General features: G+C 34.7%; 1 protein-coding gene and 1 pseudogene across 2 annotated transcripts; one reads left to right on the top strand and one right to left on the bottom strand.

Moving 5' to 3' along the window:
* Positions 1–294: 294 nt before the first annotated feature.
* LOC143534131 (sucrose synthase 2-like) lies at positions 295–6716 on the bottom strand. The gene is made up of 15 exons (XM_077028705.1): positions 6254–6716; positions 6049–6181; positions 5799–5950; positions 4464–4656; positions 4259–4377; positions 3954–4170; positions 3757–3852; positions 3333–3506; positions 3121–3237; positions 2857–3023; positions 2552–2776; positions 2134–2455; positions 1441–1685; positions 1214–1352; positions 295–377 (listed from the first exon to the last, which is right to left on the bottom strand). Exons 1-15 carry the CDS (start codon positions 6349–6351, stop codon positions 339–341), a joined length of 2436 nt encoding a protein of 811 aa, XP_076884820.1. The 5' UTR covers positions 6352–6716; the 3' UTR covers positions 295–338.
* A 2529-nt stretch (positions 6717–9245) lies between these two features.
* Positions 9246–17032, top strand: LOC143534130 (putative GTP diphosphokinase RSH1, chloroplastic; annotated as a pseudogene). The gene is made up of 23 exons (XR_013135480.1): positions 9246–9294; positions 9366–9547; positions 10274–10453; positions 10589–10654; positions 10749–10841; positions 10922–11053; positions 11143–11238; positions 11331–11408; positions 11494–11565; positions 11672–11777; positions 11876–11975; positions 12093–12153; positions 12247–12366; positions 12447–12548; positions 12660–12821; positions 13688–13819; positions 13921–14007; positions 14614–14685; positions 14767–14853; positions 14914–15357; positions 15421–15482; positions 16515–16583; positions 16669–17032. The product of XR_013135480.1 is annotated as a putative GTP diphosphokinase RSH1, chloroplastic (transcript).
* Positions 17033–18154: the final 1122 nt, after the last annotated feature.

Genomic DNA, 18154 nt, shown 5'->3' with positions numbered 1-18154 from the left:
CTACTTAGTCGCGTCCAACGGATAATAAATAGTAATCTTATGACCCAATAATCTATGAATGTTGTTTAAAGACTTAATTTGGTGAGTCCACGGTATAAACACTAATTTTTAACAAAATATAATCGAAGACCTTTCTTATAAGTGAAAATAAAAATAAAAAATCGTACATATTATGTGCATATGTTACTCCATAACTACTTTTAATAATACAAACTATAACTTACAAACTTAGGACTTGAGCCCAACGGTACTCCCAAATTCCCAATTTATTATTTATACAACTAGAAAGATGTTTTGGATTACATTAAAAGACCATGGGCGATTCTTTATAACCATTCCTATGGCTCATCGTCAACGGCTAGCGGAACCGACTTCACCTGCGTGCAATCAAACCCAAATTATAAATGATAACCTAAATGCAACATATGGCACTTGACTTTGAAGTTTGAACACCATGTAAATGCCCACCTTAGCCAAACAAATTACCTAAAGTGGTTTGACTAGGACTTTGACAAACTTGTCCCTTTTGACCTCCGTAAAAGTTACAAAGTACCAACCAATTAAAATATGGAAGTTACAATGTACCAACCAATTAAAATATGACAATTGTACCAAAAATACTTTTAAGATCGTGTCCCAACCAATCAGAAAATGACACATGTGACACTTGGCCGATAAAAGCACAACATGACACATCACATAGCCCAAAAGCACGTCTAGGCTATTTCGTTGTGAATATTAGTCATTTTGTTGTGAAAATTATGTGGATCTATGATATCATTTAATCGGTTATGTCCCTTGGACACGTAACATACACTAGAAAACGTGACCAAAACAGTGACTTTCGTGAAAAGAATGTTAAAAACATGTTTACGCTTTTTTTGACGATAAATTGTTTGGAGTTCTAGCAGTTTTAGAAAGAAAAAAAGACCATTTAGGTAATTTGTTGGGCAAAGTGACATTTATATGATTTTCTCAAAAAATTTAAAAGAATGGATTAAATTATAATTTTTTTTAATAATTTCATCCAAGTTCTCAAACTTCTCCAAGTAGTATATTGATCGGAGTTTTAAAATATTAGACAAAAAAAAGACCATTTAGGTAATTTGTTTAGATGATTTTTCCCATGAAATTTAAGAGGACTAAATTTTTATGAAATCATGGTTCTCAAACTTCTCCAAGTAGAAAATAATACGTTGGCTAAAAATCTTACAAGCGCGCGAAACTTTAAAATGTAGAACATCTCAAGGTAACGTCGGGTTTCACGCCTCTCAAGTTTTGACACGTATTTCCAAAAGCTATATACTCCGGCTAAAGTCATTAACCGTTCCGAGTAGATCTTCCATGTGTACCTAATACATCACAACTTCTTTTATTCACCAAGCATCTTATTAACTATCAAAACACTACTAATAATTATGATAAAGGATAGATACTAACCTTTCACTTATTCTTTTAAGCCCGCCTTCGGAAATCTTACCCCAATAACTCGGTTCATCCTTACACTTTTGAAAGAAATAAGCTATTGTAGCTGAAGTCTTGTCAGGATGATACGGGTCAATATGGAACCCCGACACACCGTCTTCAATAATCTCGGCGGGACCACCATGACACGTGGCAAATGTTGGGAGCCCACATGTCATGGCCTCCACAACTGTTAGCCCAAATGCTTCATAGAAGGCAGGCTAACATTTCCACAAACATACAAAGTTTAGTATGATGAAACTAATTTGTATGGGTCTATTTTGGACCCAAACCGAACCAAAAACTGAAATTTCAACTTTCGAAATCCATTTGGGTTTGAAAATTCTGGCCCAAAAACACAATTTGGGCCTACCTTATTGTGGGCCTACCTTATTGTCAGCTTATAGTTAATTTATTATCACACACTTAAGACTAAAATATTTGGGTTACGGTATTTATTAATAAAATTGATAATCTATAAATTCAATTCGGTTTGGTTTATTTGGTTTTAATTACAAGCGAAACCAAAACTGAATCTAAATTTCGGATTTTACGAAAACATAAACCAAACCGTCGGCTTTTGTTTGGGTTATGTTATTTCAGTTGAAATTGCTTTTACGGTTTCATGCACACCCATAGCACGGATGATTCATATATATAATAATTTACCTGGACGAAAACGCCCCTGCCATCCGCGATATACCGATAAAGTTCCCCGTTTCGAGCACGGTTCGTTTGGGCTGATATCCATCTCATCTGACCATCCAACTTGTATTGCTTTATAAGATTATGCATCTTCTCAATTTCAGCAATTTCTTCTCTGTCACTTGATTTCTTCACATCATTATAACCAGCAACAACCACAAGATTTGCAAGTTCCCTCAACTTATTATTTTTAGCATAGCACTCGACCAGACCGGTTATATTCTTCACATGGTCAAGCCTCGCCATTGAGAAAATCATGGGTTTAGATGGGTCGGTTATATTACCACTGCATCAACATGAGTTTAGACTTTAGAGAATGAATTAAAACATATAGTAAAAAATCGGTTCAGCATTCAATTTGAATGTAATATAAATGAGTTACATATGCACATCATTCTGCTCGGGGTCGAACAAGAGCTTCTCGAGTGTGGGATGCAGAGATGTGAGTCGTTTCTCCTTATCGGCATATGAAAAGTAAATTGTCATATCTGCCCCTGGGGACACGATGTTGAACTTTGGGTCAAAGACATCGATTCCATGAACAACACGGTAAAGACCTGGAAGAGTGAATGCTGAATGATTCTCATATTGTCCAACAGTATTCTTCCTGACAGAAATAAGACACGCGTAAGCTGTTGTATCCTGTATATGTTGTCATTTTAATATCATTTAAGGACATGCACTTACGTTCCCGCAATCTCTTGGTATGTGCTGGTAATAATAAAATCTGCATTGTTCATGGCTAGGAGGTCGGCGGTAAATTGACATGAAAAGTGGTATTTCTCTTCAAATTTCTTCCAGTATAAGTCGGAGTCCGGATACTTTGTTTTCTCTAACGCATGCGCAATGTTGCACTGTGGATTTCATTTTTTTATTAATATTGTATATTTGTATTAGAAAAATGAATCATGAACAGGCTTATTCAATCATTTAATTTTTAATCTAGTTTACCTGGGTTACACCCAATTTGTTAGATAATAAGGATGCAACTAGATTCCTGTCACTGTAGTTTCCGATTAAAAGATCTGGAACGCCATGCAACTCAGCAGCAATTTCACTTGCAGCGTCCTGTTAACGGATTAAACAGGATAATTAATACAGTGAAAGTGTAAGATTATTAACTGTAGGAAGTTATGGGAATGCGATTCGATTAACTGAATTACCGTTGTAAACGCCTCCAAATAAGGCCATATGTCAAACCTTGATATCCATTTACCAAGAATCCCTTTCTCAGTCCTAAAAGGGACACGTAATATGTATGTATATTCGGTTCCACTGACCCTCTCTAGTCGTTGGTTGCATGAAGTACCTTTGGCATTCGGTATCAATCGAGTGACCTTAAATAAAAATCAATTACAATTATAAAAGAATGTCTAATGAGTGTTTATAAACCGTTGAAACCGACCAAACCGTACAAACTGAAGTAAATTGGCCGGTTTGAGATTAGAACTTAAAAATCGAAAGAAAAAAAACTTTTTAAACAAAAGCCAGTTTTCCAGAAACCATGGTTAAGTTCGGCCCAGAATTTATGTCAAAACTGACCAAACTAGACCGTTGTATCAAAGTGACTCCCATAACAATACTTACAATCAGAATCTTGGGTTTGATATCGAGTCCTTGCAGCCTTAATTTAAGTAACATTTCATTCTCTAACGACCGTACTTGATCCAATATATACACAATCTTCATTTCAAACACAAACAACAACTGTCAATAAGCGGAATATGCAACAAGCACAATTTCACAATCATACACCAAATTAAACATGGAATGATGCACCTGACCTGACCACCGGTATCAGGTAAGCCCAACACATTAGCCTGCCCAAAGTAACCATGAATAGATAACACCACAACATTAAAAATCATCGGTACTTTTCCAAGAAACTTTTCAAGGGATGAAGGATCAGGTGCTTGAAGAATGTCAGAGAGAAGATGTATCATGTTGAGAACTCTTTCGGAGTTATCTCCCCAACCTCTTTCGAACCCCAATCCTTGCAATCTGCATCAACATGGTTAACAACAAAAGGTTCAAATTTTCTATTTTGAGTGTGTAACTTGAATTAGAATGTGATATTATATATACTGACTCATATTCAAACTCAGAGTATGGTGTGTTAGGTGGGAGCTTAGAGAGATAATCCTCCGCCCTTGCTAACGAAGACACGAGTTTAGGCATAGTTTGTATACGATCATTCAACATCATTGCCTGCAAAATTCTTAACATTATTTGGAAACTGATGGTACTGAAACATATATACAAGCGTGATGAATGGACTGAAGGGTTAAACTCACGTATCCTTTATGTTTATGGGCGCGAAGGAAATGAAGAAACGGATCCATACAATCTTTGTTACGGAACATGATGGAGGAGAGGTGGCGGTTGAGGAACTGAACTCCATTGCCGATGGATGACGAGCGTGACATCCGAGGAAATGTAGCATTGAATGGCTCCAGATCAAGTTCCAGCACAAACGGGCTCTTACGTCTGCAACATTATTACACGTGTTCTTCCACATATCAGTTCAAATCCTTTTTTAATACCCCGTTGATGGAAAACTCACAAGCCCGTTAGAATAAAACTCATGGGCCCGTTAGTAGGGGTGAGTAACGGATCGAAACCGGACAAGACCAGCCCGGAACCAAAACCGTAAGCCACCCAATATCATACCTGAGAATCGGACTGTGAGAGCTAGGGTCGGTCAGGTTTTATCAGGTCGGTTCCGGATAGGAACGATTATTGAATGGGCTGGCAAGACTTGATTAAATTGGTTCAAATTTGAAACCACCTTGGATGAAATCATAATTCTTGCCACTTTTGACCATATAGATATAACCCATGCTGTCCCATGGGCCCGTTAGGGGAAGACTCACGGGCCCACGCACTCAGCTCGTTTAGAGCCGAGTAGAAAAGATCTAAAGCTAGAGCTTGCTCGTTAAGACTAATTTTCAAGCTAGAGCTTTCTAGCTAACGGCCCACACGTTAGGGGAAGACTCACGGGCCCACGCACTCAGCTCGTTTAGAGCCAAGTAGAAAAGATCTAAAGTGAGAGCTCGCTCGTTAAGACTAAATTTTCAAGCTAGACTTAGCCCGTCTACTATTTATTTAATTTTTAATTATTTAAAATTGTTTTAACATATACGTATAATTAGTTATTCTTTTTATTTTTATGCATAACTTTTAATATTCTATCTGATTATTCTTATTACAATTTTTTTTATATAAATATAGATTGAATATACTAAATAAAACTTACATAAATAAAAACTCGTTTAGGCTCGTGAGCTTGATCGTTGAAGCTTAGGCTCATTTAATATTTTTAAAATTAATTATTTTATTTTATGTTTCTATAACTATATGATACATAGTTATAAAACATGCTATATATCACAATTTTATACCTAATAACTTTTATACAAATATATATATATATATAGCATTAAATCAAATATAAATAAATAAATAAATAAAAAGCTCGTTCAGCAAGCTCGATATTAAAAGCCTGGAATCAGCAGGCTCGTTTACTAAACGACTGAAACTCGGCTCAATTCAAGTTTTTAAGGAGCTGATCTCGAGTAGCTCGGCTCTCCTAGTTAGTTTAGGTCACATATCAAAGAGCTAATACTCACTGGCCATCCACAAGCTCCTCCTTGAAAATTAGGTACTCAGAAACACTCAGTTCCTCCACGCTCAGTTCATCAACATTGACGCGCAGAAAGTCCCAAACACCGGGCCTCGGACGAACGGCTAGAGCTACATATGGAGGCAGAATTATACCTTCCTGTAGCCAAACAAAAAACACGGTAAACTAATTAAAATGACAAAACTCAATTCTCCAACAAGATTAATACTAGTGTTTAGAATATATATTATTATGACCTGTGCGGACTTGAGGATTTCACCGAAAGGACCGTCGGCAATCTTTTGGCGGGAAGCATGATCACCGATGAAGTTGTCAATCTCGTCAAGAAGGTGGTGTGGCTGCAATATGCTCTTCCCTTGATCAACATACCTACGTACACATGAATAATAATATTATCAAATACATGTGGCTCAACAAACTGAAAGAGATATATGTATATACCTGGAAAGGAGAGAAACGATGTCGTTTCGATGAGCAGCAAGGGTTTCTTCAAGACGCTCTCTCATGCTTGGTGTTCTCGTAAGCTTAGGGGTCACCATTAGAACAATAATTAGTGTGTTGTGTGGTGCGTGTGGAATTATGAAGAATTTGAGTCTCCATGGGAACTAGAAAGAGCAAACGGTCAAGCAGTGTCATTGATCGTGTTGATGACATCTGTCCCGTGAGCCTTCGGTGTGCATGCAACCGTGTCAATCTACACGCTCCATTTAATTATTGGTAAACCATGAACATATCTTTTTAAATTTTATTATTTATTATATGGGAGAGAACATTTTTTTTCCTCAAATTCTTTTGCATTTGTTTATGTTTATTTGTAAGTTCAAGTTCTGCCATGAAAAAAATTGTAGGACTGTATGTGAAATAACTAATTTAAACATTTGGATTGTAAAATGCATGTTAAAATTTTGATATTAATAAAGCATAAACAGTATAACAAACAGGTGACAATTTGAAATCCTAGGCCTTGACTACAATTGTGTAAGAGTAGATATCGTTTCCCTCATATATATGATGCCGACGATGAAGATGAGGGTGCCATGCATTAGAGATCTAGAAAGTTAAGAATTTTAGTATAGTTGGTAGAAGAGAATAATGAGTTTATAAAGTGTAATGAATTATGTATTAGATATCTAAATGTAAATATCTAAGAATAATATGTAGTCAAGATTATAATATTATTGAAAAGTTTGTTGATATGATGATTTGATTAGATTTTTTCAAGTGGAGAGACCAATAAAAAGTCATGGTTGTTTTCTCAACGTAACTATAACTAAGTTTTCTGAACGTAACTATAACTAAAGTTTAACGAAAAATGTATTATTAGACAAGTCTAATTAGGGTTTAGGGCAAATGAACCACACAAAGAGGCGACTGACGAGATTTATCACATCGGGATACACTCGTCTCGGAACCGGGGAAAATCCTTGCCTAAGGCCAACACTCGTGAACACTTGCCTGAAGGCACGCCAATACGGTGAGGTAAAGTCAGTTAAGTTCAAGGATCGAACTAGTGATCGCCGCCTATTTGTCAATACTAAATGGTGGGGGGTATGAATCGAACCTGATTCACTTGGAACACCAAGTCTCTCCCTTACCACTCCACCACCATTAATGTTTTTTTTTTATTATTCTGTTTATTTGTTGAGAAATAGATCTAAAATTCTAAACGATTTGATGGTTGGCGGCTTGAATATTTGAAATTAGACTCGCAAATGGTTAGCGGCTTGAATATGGACTTCTGGGTTTGGAAACAGGCATTCATGATAAGTACAAACTTTTAGATATTGTTGAAACTTGAGAATATCTACTATTTTAGGAGTCTTGACATGTGATTGTGGAATCGATGGCAATATGAATACACTCAAGTTCTCATGCCCATTCAAGCAAGGTCACTTAAGCGTATTTTTTGTAATTTGGTTAACATGGCACGGCAGACAATTATACCCATATATCTAGAAAAAATGAGTCGTATTATCCAATCAAAGCCTTAATAGCTAACTTTCAACGATTAACTTAGAAAACCGTTCAAACGAAAATTAGATAAAAGAGTAAGGAAAATAGTGTAACAAGTATTGTAATCTTAGTTTAATACATGACTGTGAAACGTTGTCTCGTATCAAATCTCACACAGGGTTACTTATTCTTTGTCAACGGAGGACCTATCACATGGTACGGGGTCGGTCGTCCCTTGTGAATTCTTTTTTTGTTAGTACGTATGTGTCAAAATCCCAATAAACTCATGTGAATTTTGATACTGACCCCTGCGGAATTTTAAAAACAACAAAATGCCTCCTGTGTAATTTTGAGAACGACCCCATAAAATTTTGTGACCGACCATAATAAAAATAAATTTACATATTTATAATTATTATATAAGTGTATTTAAATAAATATCCAAATATATTTGAGTTTTAAAGAAACAATTTTAATACCAATTTATACTCAATTTTAAGGCTAAGTCCAAACTCTCAACACAATCTATTTTTTTATGTTATATTATATTTTGTTTGATTATCTTTTCTTTTATATGACTTGACCCGACCAGAACAGCCGAACTAAGCCAAAAGAAATTTTATATAGTGATATTCAACTAAGTATCGACTAAATTTTTTTCCGACCCTTGTGGAAAATTTTATGGGTCCGCCACTGTTATTCAACTTATTTGTCAAATATAAGATATGCCCATTAGTTTGTTAAGCTACCAATTAAAATTCTCATATACATTTCTTACTGTTTTACTTTCTATATAAATTTATTATCATTAAAATTAGTAATACAAAAACAAAAAGTCATAAGATTAGCAAACTACTCTATTACACATAAGATTAGCAAACTACTCTATTACACAGACACACGGTAAAAAATATTCATAGGTCATTTTCTGATAAAAATACATGTATATTTCATGTAATCAAATCGAGTATCATCTAATACCGTGCCCGTCTCAAATATTTTAAATTTGGAATTTATCCATCGAGTTGACACCACGTCACCATCCCATCCCACCAAAGAGAGATGCGTTAGTAGACGGAATTAGAATAAACTCAAACATGGACACGAAGCCGAATAAAATAAGTGTGCGCGTGTGTATAATATCTATCGTTAGTCTTGGTGACGGGTGATAACAAAGAGGGATGTAATAAACGGAATATCCGTCATGTTCACGTTACTCTTATACTTACCGGTCCGCCACGAATATTTCATTTCACCTATAACTATTTTTCAAAAACATACACTTTAAAATAATAATAATAATAATAATAATATTGTGTGGCTTTCTTTCTTTGTTTCGCTAACCTCTATCTATCCATCCTCACATATATGATATCTATCTATCGTTAATTCTCCCACCATAAACCCTACTTATTATTATTATTATTATTATTGATTGATAACTGATTCTGTTAGACTTCAGTCTGTCCGTTATGCTGTTATGTTCCGATGCTGATTGTTAGTTATGGCTTCGGCTCCGTCGTTATCCGGTGCGTATTTGTTGTTTGATTTTGTTGATGTTAGTTAGGGTTTGATTGATAGTTTATGTGTGAATTTGCAGTGTCAGTGGAATGTGTGAATGTATGTAGGCTTCCGAAAGCCGATGGAACTGGACGGTATGATTGTAGTGTGGTTTCGTGTGCCTGGAAGGCTCTGAGGGCTTTGACGGGCTGTTTCGCGACCACTGCGCATTCGTCTGGTTTGGTTACTGGACAAATTGATGCCAATTGTCATCCGGTTCGTGTAATTCTCGCTTGCTCTGTAGTTTATTGAGTTAATTGTTTGTTTGTGGATTCATATATGTGAAATGTTTTGAGCTGATTGAGTTATCTGGTAGATAGACTTAGAGTTAAGGTACTTGCTATTAGTAGAAGCTATCACATTATTGTGACAGGTTACTTTGATTACTAGACGAATGAAGGCAGGGGCGTCTTCGAGATTTTGAGTGCCCAAAACGTGTATAAAAAACTGGCCTTATATAATATTTTTTTCCCAGTCTTTTGGCCCAACTAAACATAAACAAACTAATTGCTAAATTACTAGGCCATTTTTAAAATTTTATTGGCTCAATTAAACATAAACAGACTAATTGCTAAATTACTAGGCCTTTTCTCAGATCCCCCCAGTTTCTCTTAATGTTTTAAAAAAATTGCTATATATATAAAATTAAAAAAAAATTTGTGCACTCATCGAAACCGTGCCCTGAACGCCTGCCGAGCCCAGGATGGGGTCTGGGCAAGCCCATTATAAATGCTAAAAAGGATTAAAAAGGCAGAATCATTTAAGACTTAAGAGTGATATATAAGTGGCAGATGGCAGTTTAGCCATTTAAGTTGACACAACTGAGTGCATAAATGTTCGGATTAAAATGTGTTACTTGACAACCACAAGTAGTTCTATATCTTATAGATTTTACATTTTCGACAAATTTGTACTGATATATGTCATTCCACTTGATATTTATGCCAGAGATGTGAAGTTTCTGGAAAGAGATTATGGTTATCTTCTGAAACTTCAGACTTCATTCCTCCAAGAAAACTGTTAAAATCGAGTTTGCTTCATATTGGCTGTAGAAAATGGGTAGTTTCTTGTTCTTCGTCATCTTCCCCTTCAGGGTATGATGAACTTTCACCTGAAATATTGTGGGAGGTATGTCGAGTTGTTGCCTTGTTGGAGGTGCTTTTGATCAAAACTATATAATAATACACTAATACTCTAATAGTATGTAAAAGTGTAACTTAAACTGTTTAAACGTGGTACTGATGGCTTATTTTATTACTTCAGGATCTTAAACCTGATATCGCATGCCTTACATCTGGCGAGTTAGAATTAGTGCACAATGCTCTAAAAGTAAGTTCTTTGTAGTGTTTATGCATTTCTATCTATAATTTAAATGCCACAAATGCTTTTATTTATAGTTTATCTTAATAATGATTACCTGTAGCTGGCCTTTGAGGCACATGATGGGCAAAAAAGACGCAGTGGCGAACCGTTTATTATTCACCCTGTTGAAGTCGCTCGAATTCTTGGGGAATTAGTGAGTTTGACAATATTGTAAATCATTTTAATTAAAGTAATGTATGTAGTTTTACTAACTTCTAGTAATCATTTAAAAAGGAATTAGATTGGGAGTCAATAGCTGCTGGCTTATTACATGACACCGTTGAAGATACAAACGTTGTTACTTTTGAAAGAATAGAGAAGGAATTTGGTGTCACGGTTCGTCACATTGTTGAAGGAGAAACAAAGGTGGTCAATTTTGAAACTTTTACATGATTTTTTCCTCAACATATTGCATTTATGACACTTTAATTTATTCGTTAATTTTATTGATTCAGGTTTCTAAACTTGGGAAGCTCAAGTGTAATAATGAACCCGTACAAGACGTTAAAGCACATGATCTTCGACAAATGTTTCTCGCTATGACAGAGGAGGTGATCTACTAATTGATATTTTTATTTTCATAATTATTATTCAATTTGCCCGAATGTTAATTTCATCAGCCACTGAATATTATATTTCTCAGGTCTGGGTGATTATTGTGAAGTTAGCAGACAGATTACATAACATGCGAACTCTTTCACATATGCCTTTGCATAAGCAGGTGGAGTAAATTTACATTAATTAGCTGTTAATTTTTCATTTTTCAAAGTCTTTTTTCATTTTTCAAAGTCTTTTTATGCATACAGTCCAGCATTGCAATGGAGACCCTACAAGTTTTTGCTCCTCTAGCAAAGCTACTAGGAATGTACCAAATTAAGGTATCTCATATTATTCCCACTTCTTTACGGTTTTAATAGTTCAGGTAACTTTTGCTTTATATATGAAATTAAATATGGTCATTTTCTTTGTTTTTAAATCATGCAGTCTGAGCTTGAGAATTTGTCCTTCATGTACACAAATCCTCAAGATTATGGTAAAATCAAGAGACGGGTAGCAGAACTCTATAAAGACCATGAGAAAGAAATTGAAGAGATACTTTATTTATTTTCTAGATTAGATTTTTTAGCTCATGGGTAGACATGCCTCAAAATCAAACTATTTTGTTGCTTATATATTATTATCATCTTCAGGCAAGTAAATTACTTATCGAGAAGATTGAGGATGATCAGTTCTTAAACCTCGTGGCTATGAAAACTGAGGTTCAATCGGTTTGTAAGGAACCTTATAGGTAATATTTCTCTTTTTCTTTATAATATTAACATACTATTGTAATGTGCCAAGAATAATTAAATAAAACTGTTTTAGAAGAGTTTTCTTTATTGATTTTGAGTTTCTTTATTTGCAGCATCTATAAGTCTGTACTCAAATCCAGAGGTTCAATCAATGAAGTTAACCAAATTTTACAGGTAATTAATCAACGTTTCATAAGTGATGAGCACAGAATATATAATTACTTTTATTGTAACTTTTTAACATGAATCTATGCATTTGTTTTACAGCTCCGCATTATTGTTAAACCAAAGCCTTGTGTTGGTGTTTCCCCTGTATGTAATGCACAACAGATATGCTACCATGTTCTTGGGCTAGTTCATGGGATCTGGACCCCTATACCTCGAACTGTGGGTATTTTAGTCATTTTGGCAGTTTTGAAAGTTAATGTTCTTCGTGTTGCTGCTTACATTTAGACCTATTTTCACAGATGAAAGACTACATTGCAACCCCAAAACCTAATGGTTATCAAAGTCTTCATACTACTATAATTCCATTTCTTTACGAGAGTACATTTCGTCTCGAAGTTCAGGTAGGTTTTCAGTAAACCCTCTTTTCATATTATTATATTATATTATATTATATTTTTCTAGTATTTGCTGTTACAAGTTTTACATGAAAAATGGTATAATTTGTTTTGCAGATTAGAACTGAAGAGATGAACTTGATAGCCAATAGAGGCATTGCTGCTCATTACAGTGGGAAAGTTTTTGTTAATGACTTGATCAGACATACAGTGTCTTGCGAAGATAGAAATTTGAGAGGAAAAACAACCATTCTTAATAATGCAAATGTGGCACTTAGGGTAAGACGGGTTTTGGGTCCGAATGGGTAAAATCTTTGCGGGTCTGTTTGACTAAAAACAATTTTGTCCCAAATTTAATTTCTTTTAATGAACAATAAGTCTGCCAAATTTTATTACAAAGATTATCTTATTTTAATAATAATAATAATCCAATTAGCATTATAAATACAGTTTTCATGGCTTTTTCCTGCTCGACATGTTTCATTTTAGCTATTTTTTCACCCGTTTGATCAGATCAAATAAACCTTGAGTCGAACTGTTCATAAAGTTGATCAAAATTGGCACATCTACTATTCTGATAGTAGTGTGTGTGTGTGTGTTGGGGGGGGGGGGGGGTCGGTTTCGGAACCAAAAACTGAAATTCGGATTTTGGATTTTTTAAAAGGCATTTGGTATAGGTTTTTTCGGTTTTCACAATGAGTTCGGTTCGATTTTGTTTTTTTTTTGTTTGCCACTTGGGCTTGAAATTTTTGGGCTGAAACTTTGGGCCTGATTTTTTTTTTGTTAATTAATGATTAATTGATTATTACATATTTGAGTCTAAGTATGTGGCCTACACCATTTATTGTTTGTTAAATTACTTAGTATACAATAATAAAAGTTATAATCCATAAATTCAATAACAAAATCGTTTTTTTTACGGGTTCGTTTTGGTTATAAAAGTCGGTTCGATTTTCGGTAAATGCAAAGCCGAAACTGAACGGGAGTTTGTTTTTTGAAGAAGTCATAATCAAACCTTTGGTTCTGGGTTGGGTTCGGTTATCTTTGTTCGTTTATGTCGGTTATTTTGGTTTCATGCACACTCCTATCCGGTAGCATGTGCATTAACTTTTTTATTGACCATTAATTAAACTCCTTTTTGTCAGATTGGTTGGTTGAATGCAATTAGAGAGTGGCAAGAAGAGTTTGTTGGAAACATGAGTTCAAGAGAATTTGTAGATACAGTCACCAAAGATCTTCTAGGTAGTCGTGTATTTGTATTTACACCAAGAGGAGAGGTAAAAAAAATAAAATAAAATAAACGCTTCACATAATTTTTCCCTTTTCGAGTTCTCTTATGAATTGGTTTCTTATTGTATTTGTCTTCTTACTATGACAGATCAAAAATCTGCCCAAAGGAGCAACTGTCATTGACTATGCTTATATGATACACACTGAAATTGGAAACAAGATGTTAGCTGCAAAGGCAAGTCTAATGGCATTTTGACTGATGGAATATTTTTTTCTTGAAAGTTCAATAATTAAGCTAGTAATTGAACCAAATGAACACGAATAGGACATGTTCGTGTTTGGTTGTTTAGCTTTAACCAAACGAGCATGAACAATTAAATGAATGGGGCTTTCTTTTCGTTTTCGTTCGTTAAGAAAAAAATGCATGTTCATGTTCATTTGTTAATAGTTAGATGAATGGCTCACTTAGTTAAACGAGCGGACATAATTGAACATAGATGAACAAAAATAGCCGAGTGAACACTATTTACAATTAAACATGAACATCAATCTGCTGGGCCGAACGAATAATTAAAACTAGACTAAGTTGTAGTGCTGTTGATTATATAAACAAACGAATCTAAACAAACGTAAGCTAACAGGCATAGTGAACGATACGAACGAACATAAATGAGTGTGAATGAACTAACATAAATGAATGCACAAGACGTGTGCTCATGTTCGTTCGTTTATTAAATAAATGAACAAAAATGAAGTCCCGCCGAACATTTCCGAATGGTTCACTGAACGTTGGGTTCTTTTACATGCTTATCAAGAATTGCTTGATTTATATCATTTGCAGGTCAACGGCAATCTTGTTCCTCCTCTGCACGTGCTTGCAAATGCTGAAGTTGTGGAGATGGTAACCTATAATGTACTTTATATTAGATAAAATATAAGGTTTCATCTTTTATAATTATTTTCCTAAAAATGTGGTTTTTTTCATCATTACCAGGGATTATCAAGCAAATCTGCTTTCCAGAGGCACAAACAATGGCTACCACATGCCAAAACACGTAGCGCCAGACACAAAATTATGAAAGTAAGTTAGTTAATTATCATATTCTTTTATGTTTGTTAGTTTAATTGGTGTTATGTTTAGTTTTTAAGGGAGCAAGCTGCACTATCTGCATCTGAAATAACTGCGGATTCAGTAAACGAATTTATTGCTGATACTGAAGACGATAGTGAAGTTGAAGACGTGTTGGATTATTCTAAAGGGACACAACATACATGGGAAAAGATATTAATGAATGTTATGGAAATGTCGTCTTCAAAATGGTGGATGAAGATCTTTTTCGATTCAAAAATGGTAGCATTAAAGTCAGTAAAGTGAATGGAAAACATAACAAACATATGCAACATGTGAGTTTAAAAACAAATTCACATGAAGTTGAGTTTGGAAAATTGATGCATGCTAATATTCCTATGTATAAGGAAGTCTTACCAAGTTTAGAAAGCTGGCTTGATGGAAAAGTTTCGTCATGGAGCAAACTTCAAGGACACTCCATCCAATGGTTATGCATTGCGTGTATAGATCGAAAAGGTAAACATTTATATATTTATTTTGTTTACAATATGAATGTTTACAAATCTAACTTATGTGCAGGCATGATGGCTGATATCACCCTAGCATTAGCAGATGCAGGCATTAGTATATGCTCATGTGCTGTAAGTATTTTCTTTTCTTTTATTTTTGTTTATTATTTTAGAGTAAATTACAGTTTTCGTTCTTAAACTAAGGTAATAATAGAACATTCTTTATGTTTATGTGTTGTAACAATTTGCGTCCTTTCCTCTAACGGACGGTAAGTTTTTCTGTTAACTCCAGTCATGTGCATTGCACATTAGGGGTATTTTGGTCTTCTGAAGTAAAAAACTTCAAAAGTAAAAAAGTTATTAAGAAACTGAAAGACCAAAATACCCCAAAATATACTCGTGCACATGAGGCAGTTTTGGTCTTTTTAAAGTAACACTTGAAAAAAGGTTATTAAGAAACTAAATACCTAAGTAGTTTTTTTTTTTTAATTAAAAATACAAAAAGACCAAAATTCGAGCAGGGGTCTCACCGGAAGCAGCCTCTCTATTCCTATGGGGTAGAGGTAAGGCTGTCTACATCTTACCCTCCTCAGACCCTACCATAGCTTTGCTATTGGTGGGATTTACTGAGTACGATGATGATGACAAAAAGACCAAAATACCCGCATGCACAGTGTACATAGAGTTAATGCCCATTAGAGGAAATGATGCAAGTTGTTACAACATATAAACATAATAGATTATTTCGGTTATTTACTTAGTTTAAGGATGAAAGGTGAAATCTTTTTATTTACCTAAAAAAATAAAATAAATCAGCTTTGTATTATGCTGCTACAATTCGACGTTAATAGCACTGTTACTTCAGTCATGTGCTTCGCAAATGAGCGTATTCTGGTCTTTTTAATAAAAACTTAAGTATTTAATTTCTTGATAAGTTTTTATTTTAAAGTTTTTTGTATTATTACGAAGAATGAAATACCTTGAGTGCACTACACATGATTTGAGTTAAAGGAAACAATTAACGCTTGTTAGAGGAAAGGACGTAATTTGTTACAACATTTGAACATAAGGACTATTTCTGTCATTTTCTTTAATTTAAGAACGAAAAGTGTAACGAAACCATAATTTACTCGCATTTCTTTAATCTTTTTCTTTATTGAACAGGCCGAGGTTGACAGAGGAAGAGGAATGGCTGTAATTCTTTTTCATGTTGAAGCAAGCTTGGACAATCTGGTATGTATCAAGAACATTGATACTTTATTAATTTGCAACTTAACTGAACTTTTATAAATTATTAAATGTGTGTTTTGGTGGTTAGGTGAGCGCATGTTCAAAGGGTGTGTTAGGATGGTCCACAGGGTGTAGTTGGCCTAGTTTAGGCGAAAATCAACACATACGCGAATGTTAATTACTGATCGCGAACAGATGCAGGGTAACAAGTTTTGTCAGTTCAGAATAAACACAATTCTTTTTCTCGGGTTTCTGTAGTTATACACATATATACATTTGTTGCACAATGATAATGAAATAATGTAGTAGATGGAAGGGGGGAGTGTATATAGAAGAGAATAGTATAGGTGTAAATGTATTTTTAAGGATTAAATAGTGAGATATATACACAAAGTATTGCAGCTTTGAGATTTCATTTACCACCATGTCATTGTATTGTTGTGATACAATATATATTCTAAGTAAAATTGAGTTTTTGTCCATGTTATCTTTGGTCTGCTTTCGGTTTACAAGAATAACAACCGCCACTCATGGTCGGTTTGGCTCACGGTTTAACCTAAAACCATATCGTGAGCACCTCTGATACATACATATCGGTAATGAGTTCCGCTAAGGTTATGTGTTATGGTTCATTTTGCTCATTCTCTATTATTTGTCATGTAAGCTTTTCCCAATCATTCATTCCCACCGCTCTCTCAACCCATGTTGCATTTCATTTTCCGTCATTCTCCATCATTTCATTTTATTTAATAATAAAAAGAAAAGAAAAACATATATCACCAAATCAAAATCAAAAGTAATAATAATTACAAAATAGTGCCTTTAAAATTAGCCTGTGCTGTGCCTGGCCTGCCGTGTCTTAACACCCGGTGGTTGCCAATAAATACCCTGAACTTTTAATTGAATGCAACATTTGAAAAACGTAACCACCTCATTTTTAATGCACATTTAAGTTTATCTGCATGCTTATAAAAGTAATGTATTTCGTTTGAGCATTGCTAGAAAGTTGCTTCTGCCAGCAGACGAAGCACCGATCTCGCATCCGAGCACAACTCAAATAGTTTTGACAGTCCCCTTCAACATCTTGGTAGCTTCTTGTTACTCATTTTTTTTAGAGAGTGGCTACAAATCTGATCCGAGTTGCTTTGTAATTTTTACTTTTTTTTAGACCTAACAAGGATGAGGTATATAAGGATTTGTAGAGCAAACCTTCAATGGCGTCTTATGGAACATTATCAATTATATTGAGCTCTTGATGACGTGTTTCTGAGCTTTAAAAATGTGAGTTAGATTTCTTCCTTTTTCTTTCTCTTAGCACATGTTTAAATTTTTCACTGAAGCGATTAAACGAAGTACATTGGTTGAAAGCGATATGCTACAAAAAATATAATGGTTATTTGTGATTTTAATATGTGCTTTACATTTGTATGGGCCTCCTTTTCTTTCTCTTAACACATGCTTAAATCTTCCATTGAAGCGATCAAGTGAAGTACATTGGTCGAAAGGGATATGCTACACAAAATATAATGGCAGCTTGTGATTTTAACATATGCTTTACATTTGTATGGCCCGAA

The sequence above is a fragment of the Bidens hawaiensis genome, unplaced genomic scaffold (assembly GCF_021521415.1).
Source record: "Bidens hawaiensis isolate Kalapana, Puna unplaced genomic scaffold, B.hawaiensis_p1.1 tig00010069_1, whole genome shotgun sequence".
NCBI classification, from domain to species: Eukaryota; Viridiplantae; Streptophyta; class Magnoliopsida; order Asterales; family Asteraceae; genus Bidens; species Bidens hawaiensis.
The sequence above is the reverse complement of the archived record's forward strand: the minus strand, read 5'-3'. Positions and strand labels throughout refer to the sequence as shown.